The following is a 12471-nucleotide window of genomic DNA, read 5'->3' on the forward strand; positions in this document are numbered from 1 at the left end:
AGGGGTACATTTTTTTTTTGGTTTAAAAAGTTTTGTAAAGATTAAGGCCTTTGATAGGTTCCCGCCGGGAAGCAAGGAATTTATCATATTTTAGTTATTTTAGTTATTTATTTAATTTGACTTCTATGCCGGCCAATCCGGAAGGACTCAGGGCGGCTCACAACAGTCTAAAATTACAATAACAATAAAAAGAATAAAAAGAAGTCAAGGGGGGGGGAACCCAAACAACACCCCCCGAGCAATTTATTATTATTATTATTATTATTATTATTATTAATTGGATTTGTATGCCGCCCATCTCCGCAGAATTTCTAAAATCCAGATTAAAACTTAAAAACAGTTTAAACAACAGACCAACATCATACCATCAAAATGGACTTCAAAGGACATCTAGACCAACCCTCTGTGCAAGGACACGATCAGCTAGTTTGAAAACCTGCCTGCCAGGGAATGCTAAAATTGCAAAATCTGATGTCTTGCAAAATAAATCATCCTTTTATGCCAATTTCTGAAAGTTTAGCAGTATGGAAAAAGGGCCGAAATAGCAATCAGAAACTCTTTTTTTTTAAAAGAAAAATGTTTAAAGAAGCTTCTGGAAATAGGGATGACCGTATATGTTAGCTCAGATCTCTCTCTATCTATCTCTCTATCTAATCTAGGGTGCTTTCCAAAAGTAATGCAATAATTTTTTTTAAAAAATAATTTATTGAACAGATTTGCACAAACACTTAAAATGACTGGTACGCGCCCAGGAAGGCATCTTCGGGAACCTCTCGCAAAGTCTTCGTCATGGCTGATTGGATCTCTTCTATGGACAAAAAACACGCCTTGCCACAATGCTCTAGGAGTCCACGAGTTCCTGGCCAAACACCAGGTGCCAACGCTGCCCCACAGCCCCCATAGTCCTGACGTTGCCCCAGCAGACTTCTTTTTGTTCCCAGCCCTGAAAGGAACCTGTTTTTCGTCCATAGAAGAGATCCAATCAGCTTTGACGAAGACCTTGCGAGAGGTCCCCGAAGACGCCTTCCAGGGCGCGTACCGGTCACGGCAGAGTTGCTGGAAAAAATATGTAGAGGCCCAAGGACAGTATTTTGAAGAATTTTAAGTGTTTGTGCAAATCTGTTCAATCAATTACTTTTAAAAACGCATTACTTTTGGAATGCACTATCTATCTATCTATCTATCTATCTATCTATCTATCTATCTATCTATCTATCTATCTATCTATCTATCTATCTACACATCTATCTATCTACATATCTATCTATCCTGTCTGTGTCTGTCTGTCTGTCTGTCTGTCTGTCTATCTATCTATCTATCTATCTATCTATCTATCTATCTATCTATCTATCTATCTATCTACATATCTATCTATCCTGTCTGTCTGTGTCTGTCTGTCTGTCTGTGTCTGTCTGTCTGTCTGTCTGTCTGTCTGTCTATCTATCTATCTATCTATCTATCTATCTATCTATCTATCTATCTATCATTTATATCTCTCTCAATTTGCTGAATGGGGTGACTCTAGAAGGCTTAAAATATAATAAAAATAAAATAATTGACCCTTCTAGCAGTGATGATGTTATCTGGTTGGGTAATGAAATGTCTACAAAAAAAATCAAACAAGCCCTTCAGTCCTCCTCCCCCCTTCCTCCTGCTCCCCCCCCCTCCTGTCTCTACTCCACAAACCCAACCTTATCTCAGCATTGGTGATGTTACCTAGTTCGGTCATGAAACTTCTTCAAGAAAACCACCAAGCTCAGAGATCACCAAAGACCCCCCCATTCCTCCTCCTCTCCCCCCCCGTAAACCCCTCTCCCTCTCTAGCACTGATAATGTTATCTAATTGGGTCACGAAACGTCTTCCCGGAAACAAAACAAGCTCAGTTTGTTTACCCAAATAAAACAGGCAGATAAGATTGATGTACGCCGGAAAAACTGGATGAAAGCCACGGGGCTGCCACAGCCCAGAAAAGATGGATGTGTGTGGTTTTTAGCACAACCCTTTTTCCTCCCTCCTCAGGTCTGTTTACGCGGAGAAACATGAGCGAAGGTGGGGAGCCTCACTCGGCAAAGACGGACAAGGAAGAATTTGTGAATTTCTTCCCGCGAATTGTCCGAGACCTATTGGAAAACGAAATTCACGTCCCTGAGTTAAACGATGCCGTCAACAGGTTAAAAAGGGTGAGACATCCGAGTCTTCTTTCTGTGCAAAAACAATAAAATTACCCCCAAAAAATTGTACGCTGAAAAGGAAATTAAAATCTAAGCAAGAGCTTGAAGACCGAAGTATTTATTTTATTCTGGAGGCCTCAGTTGCCAATACAATCTAGATACGATAAAGGCATGAAAAAGTATTGGCCTTGATTAAAGGACAAACAACCTGATCGGATATTTATTTTATTATTATTTATTAATTAATTAGATTTCTATGCCACCCTTCTGAAGGCAACTCAGGGCAGCATAGAATGGTATGGATTTGATGGCACGATATTGTTGAACTCTTATGATGGAAAAAATTAAGAAAATGTAGAACATGTTTTTCGGAGTATTTGACGCATCGGAGTAAAAGACGCAGCTTAGTTTTGGGGGAGGGAGGTAGAGGTGGGGGAAAATCTGCCTATCGGGTATTCACCTGGCTAGCGTCTTTAGTCTGGTCAGCTTCAGCACATTATTTTATCCCCTGGTTAGGGCTGAAAAAAACCTTATTTGCAGGGAGTAGCAACGAAAAAAAGGGCTGGAAAAACCTTATTCGAAGAGAGTAGCAATGAACAAAGCCTGCAAAGACTTAGGGCTGAAAAAAACCTTCGGGGAGAGTAGCAGTGAAAAAAGCCTGCAAAGATTTAGGGCTGGAAAAAACCTTCGGGGAGAGTAGCAGTGAAAAAAGCCTGCAAAGATTTAGGGCTGGAAAAATCCTTCAGGGAGAATAGCAGTGAAAAAAGTCTGCAAAGACTTAGGGCTGGAAAAATCCTTCAGGGAGAATAGCAGTGAAAAACGTCTGCAAAGATTTAGGGCTGGAAAAAACCTTCTTCAAAGAGAATAGCAATGAAAAAAGCCTGGAAAAAGCCTTCGGAAAGAGTAGAAATGAAAAAAGCCTGCAAAGACTTAGGGCTGGAAAAAACCTTCAGAGAGAGTAGCAATGAAAAAAACTGCAAAGACTTAGTGCCGAAAAAAAACTTCTTCAAAGAGAGTAGCAATGAAAAAAGCCTGCAAGCCGGGAAGATTGTTAGCACCTTGTTAGGGATGGGGAAAAAAACACCTTCGAAAAAGCTTTCCTTTTTCTTTCTTGTCCGTAGGTGATCGAATATAATGGCGTCGGTGGTAAATACAACCGTGGATTAACAGTGGTGGCCGCTGTTCGGGAACTAGCCAAACCAGACCAGCCCGACCCGAAGACTTTACGCATCGCCCTGGTTGTGGGTTGGTGCGTTGAACTGGTAAAAAATTCCTTCGCGACTTGCGTCTGCCACAAACAGAGGGATTTTTTGTTTTGTTTTAAACAACCGGCCGAGTTTTTGAGGGGAACGGAATCTCTCGCCCTTGATGTATCTCAGCTTTCTCGTGTGACTAGTCCTCAATGTCGTGATTTCCCAATAAAAGGGTTCCGATTGGCCAAGCGGAAAGAATGTGTCGTCTTTTGCTAGGAGGGGGGGGGGAAAACCCCGGCCACTTCTCATTTTTTAATTGCAGCTCCAGGCGTTTTTCCTTATCTCGGATGATATAATGGACTCTTCGGTGACGCGTCGAGGTCGGCCTTGCTGGTACAGACAGGTAATTTGAGCCGATCCGAAAACCCTTCCTGGAAAGATGAGGAAATCTTGTGTGTTTGGTTTTTTTTAAAAAAAATACGTTCTTCCAGTTGCCCCTTGGCCTTGGGGCAATTCTGAAATATTTTTTTCTGTGTTTTTTTAACTGACCCTTGAAAGGAGTTTGTGTAACGGAATTGCTTCCCGCAAACTGGGCTAAAGAGCCACGTTGGGAACACAAACTCTATGCCGAACCTTGTGTGGGGATTACAGGCAGTCCTCGGTCTACGACCGTTCGTTTAGTGACCCCGTCTGGCACGGGAAAAAAGTGTTGAGTACAATAGAATAAAAATGGAATAGAATAGAGAATATAGGATAGGATAGAATATAGGATAGGATAGAATAGAAAATAGAGTGGAATTGAATATAGAGAATAGACTAGAGAACAGAATAGAGAATAAAATATAGAATAGAATGGAACATAGAATAGAAAATGGAATAGAATATAGAATAGAATAGAGAATAGAATGGAATATACAATAGAATAGATAATAGAATAGAATATACAATAGAATGGAATATAGAATAGAATATAGAATAGAATATAGAATAGAAAATGGAATAGAATATAGAATACACTATAGAATACAATATAACAGAAAGTAGAATAGAATAGAGAGTAGAATAGAGGATAGAATAGAATATAGAATAGAAAATGGAATACAATAGAAAATAGAATAGATAGAATAGGGTAGAATAGAGTGGAGTGGAATAGAATAAAATAGAAAAGGGAATGGAATGGAATAGAATATAGAATAGAATACAATAGAGAATAGAATAGAGGATAGAATAGAATGGGATAGAATAAAATGGAACAGAATATAAAATAGAATAGAGAATAGAATAGAATACAAAATGGAATGGAATAGGAATAAGAAAATAGAAATGAGAATCGAAATAAAAATAGAATAGAAATATGGAAGAGAAGAGATAGAAGAGAATAGGAATAGTATGCAGAAGAGAAGAGAAAAAAGAAGATAGAGAAAGAAAGGAGAGGATAGAAGATGAAGACAAGAGAAAGGAGAAGATAGCATAAGATGAAGATAAGAGAGGAGAGAATAAGTTAACTTGTATTGTCGCTTTTTTCTGTAAACACACGGGCACACACTTTTTTTTGGAAAAATGCAGTTCCGATGCCCGCTCGCAAAAGAAAATATAATTGTGGTCTTAACTCGAGACACACTATATGTGTAGAGGCTGTTTAATTTTCTTTTTTGCTTGCGAGTAAGTCAAAAGTGGGATTTAGGTGGTGACTTGATTTCCCTGGTAATTCCCGGTTCCGTTTATTTGTTCGTTTGCATCCTCTCTCGCAGGAAGGGATCGGTTTGGACGCCGTTAACGACGCGCTTCTGGTGGAATCCAGCGTTTACCAGCTGCTGAGGCGGCACTGCCGAGACCAGCCGTACTACATGAATTTAATGGAGCTTTTCCTGCAGGTGAGTAAATTGAATTTGATGATGTTTCGATTTTAAGCTTTCCATTCATAATTGAACTGTTTGCAAACTTTCCACGTAAACTCGGGGGGGGGGGGGGGGACACCCAACTCCAAATATGGAATGCCTGAAAGATGTCCAGCTAGTCCTCGAACCTATGACGTCCAAGTCCTCGAACTTATGATGGCCAAGTCCTCGAACCTATGAGGGCCAAGTCCTCAAACTTGATGACCAAGTCCTCTAATTTATGACGGCCAAGTCCTCAAACTTATGATGGCCAAGTCCTCGAATTTATGATGGCCAAATCCTCAAATTTATGATGGCCAAGTCCTCAAACTTATGACAGCCAAGTCCTTGAACCTATGACGGCCAAGTCCTTGAACTTATGATGGCCAAGTCCTCAAACTTATGATGGCCAAGTCCTCGAACTTATGATGGCCAAGCCCTCAAACTTACGATGGCCAAATCCTCGAACTTACGATGGCCAAATCCTCAAATTTATGATGGCCAAGTCCTCAAACTTATGACAGCCAAGTCCTTGAACCTATGACGGCCAAGTCCTTGAACTTATGACAGCCAAGTCCTCGAACTTATGACGGCCAAGTCCTCAAACTTATGACGGCCAAAATTTCTGTTGCTACGGCCCCCTCAGGTCCAGCTTTTCATTAACCTAAGAGGATTCGAACTCGCTGTGAATGCAGATATTCTTTTGACGTACGGCAGTTGGGTCCTAAAATTCCCATTGTTAAGCGAGACCGTTGTATTCCGCCCCGTTTTACGACCTGTCGTTGTTAAGCGAATCACTGCAGTCGATAAGTTAGCAACGCCGTGATTCCACTTCCCTCCCTTGTCGGAAAGTCGCAAAAGCGGATCATGTGACACTGGGATAATTAATAACCGTCATAAATACAGGTTAGTTGCAGCTGAGCTTTCATGGTGTAACCTAGGGGATCGTCGTAACTTGGGGCCTTTCTTCAGCGCCGTTATAACTTCGAGCGGTCGCTAAATGAAGTCTCATAAGTTGAGGACTACCTGGGTTGGAGAAGGCTTATGGACTAGGGATGGAGAGAACTAGGTTCGAGTCTTCCATTCTCTGGGAGACTTTGAGCCCGTCACTCATTTGCCAAGCCTACCTTGGAGGGTTGTTGTTTCTGCAGCAAAACAGAAGGAGGGAGGGATGAGCTCCTGGATGGTAAAGTTGGGGTGGAAAGCAAATAAAGAGATGAATAAGAAAGCCAAAAAAAAAACTGATGGAAAAGAGGTCGTTTCTGGTGTTTTTCTTCCTTTTTTAAAAAAATATTTATCATTATTATTTTATTTTCATCATCTTTTTCGTCTTTTCTCTTCTTGCCTGTGTTTTCCTAGTCATCCTACCAGACAGAGCTGGGCCAAACCTTGGACCTCTTTCAGATCAACCTGGATTGCTTTACCGAAGAAAGGTGAGAAGACGTGGCGGTAGTAACACCGGTGGTCCTTGATTCACAACCGTTTGTTTAATGACCATCCGAAGTCACAACGGCCCTGAAAAAATTACTTAGTTCCTTCCTTCCTTCCATCCTTTCTCTTTCTTTCCTTCCTTCCTTCCTTCCATCCATCCAACCATCCTTCTTTCTCCTTCCTTCCTTCCTTCCTTCCTTCCTTCCTCCTCTCCTCCCCTCCCTCCGGGTTGGATAGAAGACCTCTAAGTCTAGTTGACCGGTTGCAAAGAGCCCGTTTATTCTTCTCCAAAATTCTGAAGGCTTTGTCCTTCCTTCCTTCCGCAGGTACAAAGCCATTGTGAAGCACAAAACGGCCTATTATTCCTTTTATTTGCCGGTGGCAGCTGCGATGTATATGGTGAGTCCAAATTTTGCTGTCAGCAGATAGCGCACACACAAAAAAAACCCTTTTTGGTACACGAACCAAAGAAAGGTTCACCCTCACTGTACTAGAAGTTGTATCTCACTCATTGCTCGTTGCAAAGTTTGTGTTTAATTTTTTTTTTTTTACTTTCCACTCCTCTTCCTCACTTAGGCGGGCATCGACAGCGAAGAAGATCACGCACACGCCAAGGCCATCCTTCTCGAGATGGGGGAGTTTTTCCAAATCCAGGTACCATTTTTTTGCCACTTTTGGTCAAGAGAAGGATGGCAAATAACATTTGATAATCATAATTTTTTAAAAAATAAATTGCTTGGGATTCAAACACGGGACATCCAGCCTCGGAGGAACAAAACTGGTGACTTTCCTTTGTTTCCAGGATGTTGTTTTTTGGCATCTTTACAAAAGGCGGTCTCCATCAGGACTAGAAACCTGCGGGGGTTCTAAATAAATCCAATAGCTCTCCAAAGCTATTAGAAACAAATTAGTACTACACTTACTAGCTTAAATCCCTACCTGGGAGATTTGAACTCTAATCTGCCTTTTGCATATATATCTATATATTTAATGTTTAAAATTCACTTTTAAATGGCCAGTATTTCAGGTCTGCCCAGATTCCTGGAATTATTGCAATTTTGGCCTAATTGCGGAAGAACAAAAATCCAGAAAAGCAGGAACTTTTGCAAGGGTGGCAGATAAACCGGTTTGGATTCCTTGTTGGCAATCACACAGGAGGTTGGACTAGATGACCTGCAAGGTCCCTTCCAACTTTGTTATTATTCCGCTGTTAAACCTATCATGGGTTTGCATTCTGATGTCCATGCAAAATGGAAAATGAGAAAAATGTGCAAAACCCCAGAAATTCCTTCACAGAATATAATAATTAAAATGGTGTATTATTATTATTATTATTATTATTATTAAATTAATTAATTAGACTCAGGGCGGCATACAAATCTAATTAATGATTAGAATCCCAGCGACCAGTTAGGTCCCACAGAGTTGGCCTTCTCCGGGTCCCGTCGACTAAACAATGCTGTTTGGCAGGACCCAGGGGAAGAGCCTTCTCTGTGGCGGCCCCAGCCATCTGGAACCAACTCCCCCCAGATATCAGAGTTGCCCCCACCCTCCTTGCCTTTTGTAAGCTCCTTAAAACCCACCTCTGTTGTCAGGCATGGGGGAATTGAGATATTCCCTTCCCCTAGGCTTATAAAAAATGTATGCATGGTATGTCTGTATGTATGATTGGTCTCTTAAATTGGGGTTTCTTTTAAAAATTAACTTAAATATCAGATTTGTTTATATTGTTTTATTACTGTTGTTAGCCACCCCGAGTCTGCGGAGAGGGGCGGCATACAAATTTGATAAGTAAGTAAGTAAGTAAGTAAGTAAGTAAGTAAGTAAGTAAGTAAGTAAGTAAGTAAGTAAATAAATAAATAAAATTTATGAATGTGCCGAAATGGATATTCACAATAGAATTACGGGACCAAAAAGATTCGGATTATTATGAAGTTTGGGGGAAATGGTACCAGCGGATTGAGAATAGGAAAAAGAAAAGTGATCGTTAATAATGGAATATAATATATAAATATATAAATAGAAACGTATAAATATATTGGATGAAAGAAATAATAAGTGCAATGTGAACACGTATAGAGAAAATGGAAATAGGTAACAATGCAGAACTCCTCAATGTACTACTGTATTATTGTTTCTAAAGAAAAGATTTGAAAATCAATAAAACTTAATTTTAAAAAAAGAACCCCCTGCGACTTGAAATAAATTTTAAGCCCCCTTCCTGGATAACCGGTAAAAGAAATTCCAGAAATTAAAAAAAATAATTATATTTGTTCCTGCAGGACGATTTCCTGGATAATTTTGGAGACCCCGAAGTGACCGGGAAAATAGGGACGGATATTCAGGATAACAAATGCAGCTGGTTGGTGGTACAGAGCCTCAAACTGGCATCTCCGGAGCAGAGAAAGATTTTGGAGGTAACCTGGTTAGCTAAATCAACAAACCGAGTTTTTCCAACAGCAACTGAAATCGAACCCAAGGGACTGTACACAACCCTTATTCTCTGGAAATTCTAACATTCCCTTCTAGCTACTCCTTGACGTACGACCCCAAAATTTCCATCGCTAAGCAAGAACCTTGTTAAGTTAGTCTTGTCCTACTTTACAACCTTTCTTGCTTTTTTAAAAATTTATTAAATTTGTAGGCCGCCCACTCCCTGATGACTCAGGGCAGCTTACAACAATGAGATAAATATTTATCCTGGACATAAACTGTTTCAACTCCTTCCCTCAATCATTAGGTGTTTTGTATCTCATGATTCTTGACAAATGTATATTTTCTTTTATGTACACTGAGAGCATATGCACCAAAGGCAAATTCCTTATGTGTCCAATCACACTTGGCCAATAAAATAATTCCATTCTATTCTATTCTAAAGTAATAAAAAAGTAGAAACAACTTAAATCACAATTAAACAGTAATATAAAAAGCCTTAAAATCTCACTTAACACAATCATACCCTATTATACATCCCAATCAAATCTTATTTAGGCCAGAATTAAAAGAATTCTTGCCTCGGTTGTTAAGTGGATCACCGCAGCTGTTAAGTTAGGAACCGGGTCGAGGGGAGTTTCGCCCCATCTTATGACCTTTCCTGCCTTGGTCGTTAGGTGAATCACCACGGTTAAGTTACAAATATAGTTAATAAGTCAGTCTGGCGGGATGAGCATGAGTCAATTGCCAAGCGACCGGATTTTGATCACGCGACCACGGGAATAGCAGGAACGGTCGTTAGGTGTGAAAAGCGTTCGTAAGTCAGGTTTTTTTCAGTGCTGTTGTAACTTCAAATGGTCGCTAAACGAAGCGTTGTAAGTCGGGGATTATTTACAAAACACGTCGTTCAAAAAAAAAAAGAGAAACATTTCTTAAGAGCTGAAATTCTCCAGATTCAAAAAAAGGGGGAATATTTCTTAAGTTATCGCACATCTTTTAGATCCGGCTACAAAAGATACGAATGCTTTTATATAAAGGGGTTTTAAATTGCTTTTTAAACTGTTTTAGATGTTGTTGTAAGCAGTCCAGAGTCCTTCGGGAATTGGGTGGCAATTTAATTTAATTTAATTTAATTTAATTTAAATAAATAGGGTCCTGCAAATGCAGCCCGGGAGAGAAAGAGAGAGAGAAGTTGGAAAAATTAACTCTTATAAACTGTCCAAATTTTATTTTTATTTTTGAATCCCGTAGGAGAACTACGGTCAAAAGGATCCGGAGAAAATTAATCGGGTGAAGGCTCTTTACGAAGAACAGGATTTAAAAGCCGTGTATAAAAACTACGAAGAAAACAGCTACCAACAGATCGTGGCTTTAATCGCCCAACACGCCGTCCATTTGCCCGGCCGGATTTTTCTTGATTTGGCCGGCAAAATCTACAAAAGGCAGAAATAATTTCTGCAATATATATGTATGGTTTTTATTTTTAGCTGGGACTACACATAAAAGCAAAATATCTTAGAACGGTTGTGGGCTAATTCAGGAACAGGGGGAAAAAAGGGAATATTTTCCTTGGGTTACACTCTCAATTGGATTTTATTTTCACTTGTTATCTTTCGATAGAGGGACTAAATTTCATTTCTCTTCGTCGGGAGGAAAAATCCAGCCTTTTTGTTGTTGTTGCTTTTTAGCATATTGTTTTTCCTGTCCTTCCCACAAGTATCCAGTGGGGCCATGAATCCGTGCCACAGCGGTTGGGGTTGATTGGAATTGTAGTCCATTTAGGAAATGGATGAGTTGCTGCTTGGACGTTACTGGTCTTTTGATACCAGATGAAGCTCTCTATGGTGACATCCGTCTTCGGGTGATGCGATGAAGTCTTTTTAAGGGGCTGGTTGGACTTTGTACCACCAATAAATTATTTTCCAGTTGGGTTTTGTGTGTGTTGAAAAGGGACGACCGAATGGCTTTCTTTTTCTTTCTTTCTTTCTTTCTTTCTTTCTTTCCTTCCCTTTTTCTTCCTTCCTTCCTTCCCTGTTCAAAGGATGGGATTTGATGGCAATTTTTTTAGCCATGGCTGTTAAATGAATCCCTGCAGTTGTTAAGCAAAAATATAGCAATAATTGTGTATAACATAATTATAATATATAATTATATAAATTAGATTATATTAAAAATTATAAATTATATATTTTAAAAAGCTGCCCCAGATCCCCTGGAGAAGGGTGGCCTAGAAATCCAAGTAAATAAATAAATAATATAATATAATATAATAGTATAATATAATATGATAAAAGTATAATATAACAAAACATAACTAAAATATATAATAACATTATAATATAATATAACATGATTAAATATATACAATACATTACAATATAACATAGTATAATTAAAACATATATAATATGATATAATAATATGGTCTTTTATTGTGGGTTTTAAATTGTTTTTTAGATTTCCTAATATTATATGTCTTGCTTTTTGGTTGTGAGGCGACCAGAGTCCCTAGGGGAGTTGGGCAGTATGCAAATTGAAATAAATAAATAAGATTAAAATTTTATAAATAAAATACAATGCAATACAATATAATATACTGTATAGAGTAAATAGTTGTACCAATAGTTAATAGGAGCCCTAGGAGCAATACCCAAAGAACTGCCTAGATACATATCAGACCTGAATAGCTTGTCTTTGCAAAAAAAAAAACCCTGCCTTATTAGGAACTGCCTATATATTCAGATGCTACCTTAACAGCTCTTGGGTCGTTGGTTAGGGCTTGAATCGTTCCATTTTAACCAGTTGGAGACTTGTAAAACCAAATAAATTGAAGATTAAATCATAACAACAACAACAATAATAATGTGGGACTTTTGAATACAGACAGATCATCATTTGTAACAGATATCACAATTGTCAAAAATTGGAATGTACAGTTTATTGTTATCGCTGTACCAGGAGGATGCCAGACTCGAAGAAAAATAACTGCATTATCACAACCTGCCCATCAAAAATACACGACTATAGATGAAACATGTAACAGTGATGGCCCCTGTCATTGGGGGCGCTTGGTACCATGTCCAAGAATTTCACAAAACACATCAAGAAATTGCAGCTTCCTGCAATAAGACCAGCGGGACGGCGAAAAAACCATTAGCACCAGTCAGTGGTATTTGTGACGCATTTTTAAATGTCCAGTTGACTGAGTTTCGTGTTTAATGAGTAAAGTATAATAATAATAATGTCCCAGACAGAATTGAACTGAAGATTAACCATACTATAAATTATTATTATTATTATTATTATTATTATTATTATTTTATTATTTATTAGATTTGTATGCCGCCCCTCTCCGAAGACTCGGG

At 38.9% G+C, this 12471-nt stretch overlaps 1 protein-coding gene across 3 annotated transcripts in view; it reads left to right on the forward strand.

Moving 5' to 3' along the window:
- The window catches only part of FDPS (farnesyl diphosphate synthase), a 14438-nt gene extending 3402 nt beyond the window's left edge, over positions 1-11036 (forward strand). For all 3 annotated transcript variants that reach the window (XM_070766522.1, XM_070766521.1, XM_070766520.1), the window contains exons 3-11: positions 2021-2181; positions 3294-3434; positions 3688-3768; positions 5117-5239; positions 6602-6675; positions 7000-7072; positions 7250-7327; positions 8956-9090; positions 10358-11036. In XM_070766522.1, coding sequence (XP_070622623.1) covers positions 2041-2181; positions 3294-3434; positions 3688-3768; positions 5117-5239; positions 6602-6675; positions 7000-7072; positions 7250-7327; positions 8956-9090; positions 10358-10558 — 1047 coding nt within the window. In that variant the 5' untranslated portion in view covers positions 2021-2040 and the 3' untranslated portion in view covers positions 10559-11036. The remainder of the gene's footprint in view (positions 1-2020; positions 2182-3293; positions 3435-3687; positions 3769-5116; positions 5240-6601; positions 6676-6999; positions 7073-7249; positions 7328-8955; positions 9091-10357) is intronic.
- Positions 11037-12471: the final 1435 nt, after the last annotated feature.

This window comes from Erythrolamprus reginae, chromosome 13, assembly GCF_031021105.1.
Source record: "Erythrolamprus reginae isolate rEryReg1 chromosome 13, rEryReg1.hap1, whole genome shotgun sequence".
NCBI classification, from domain to species: Eukaryota; Metazoa; Chordata; class Lepidosauria; order Squamata; family Dipsadidae; genus Erythrolamprus; species Erythrolamprus reginae.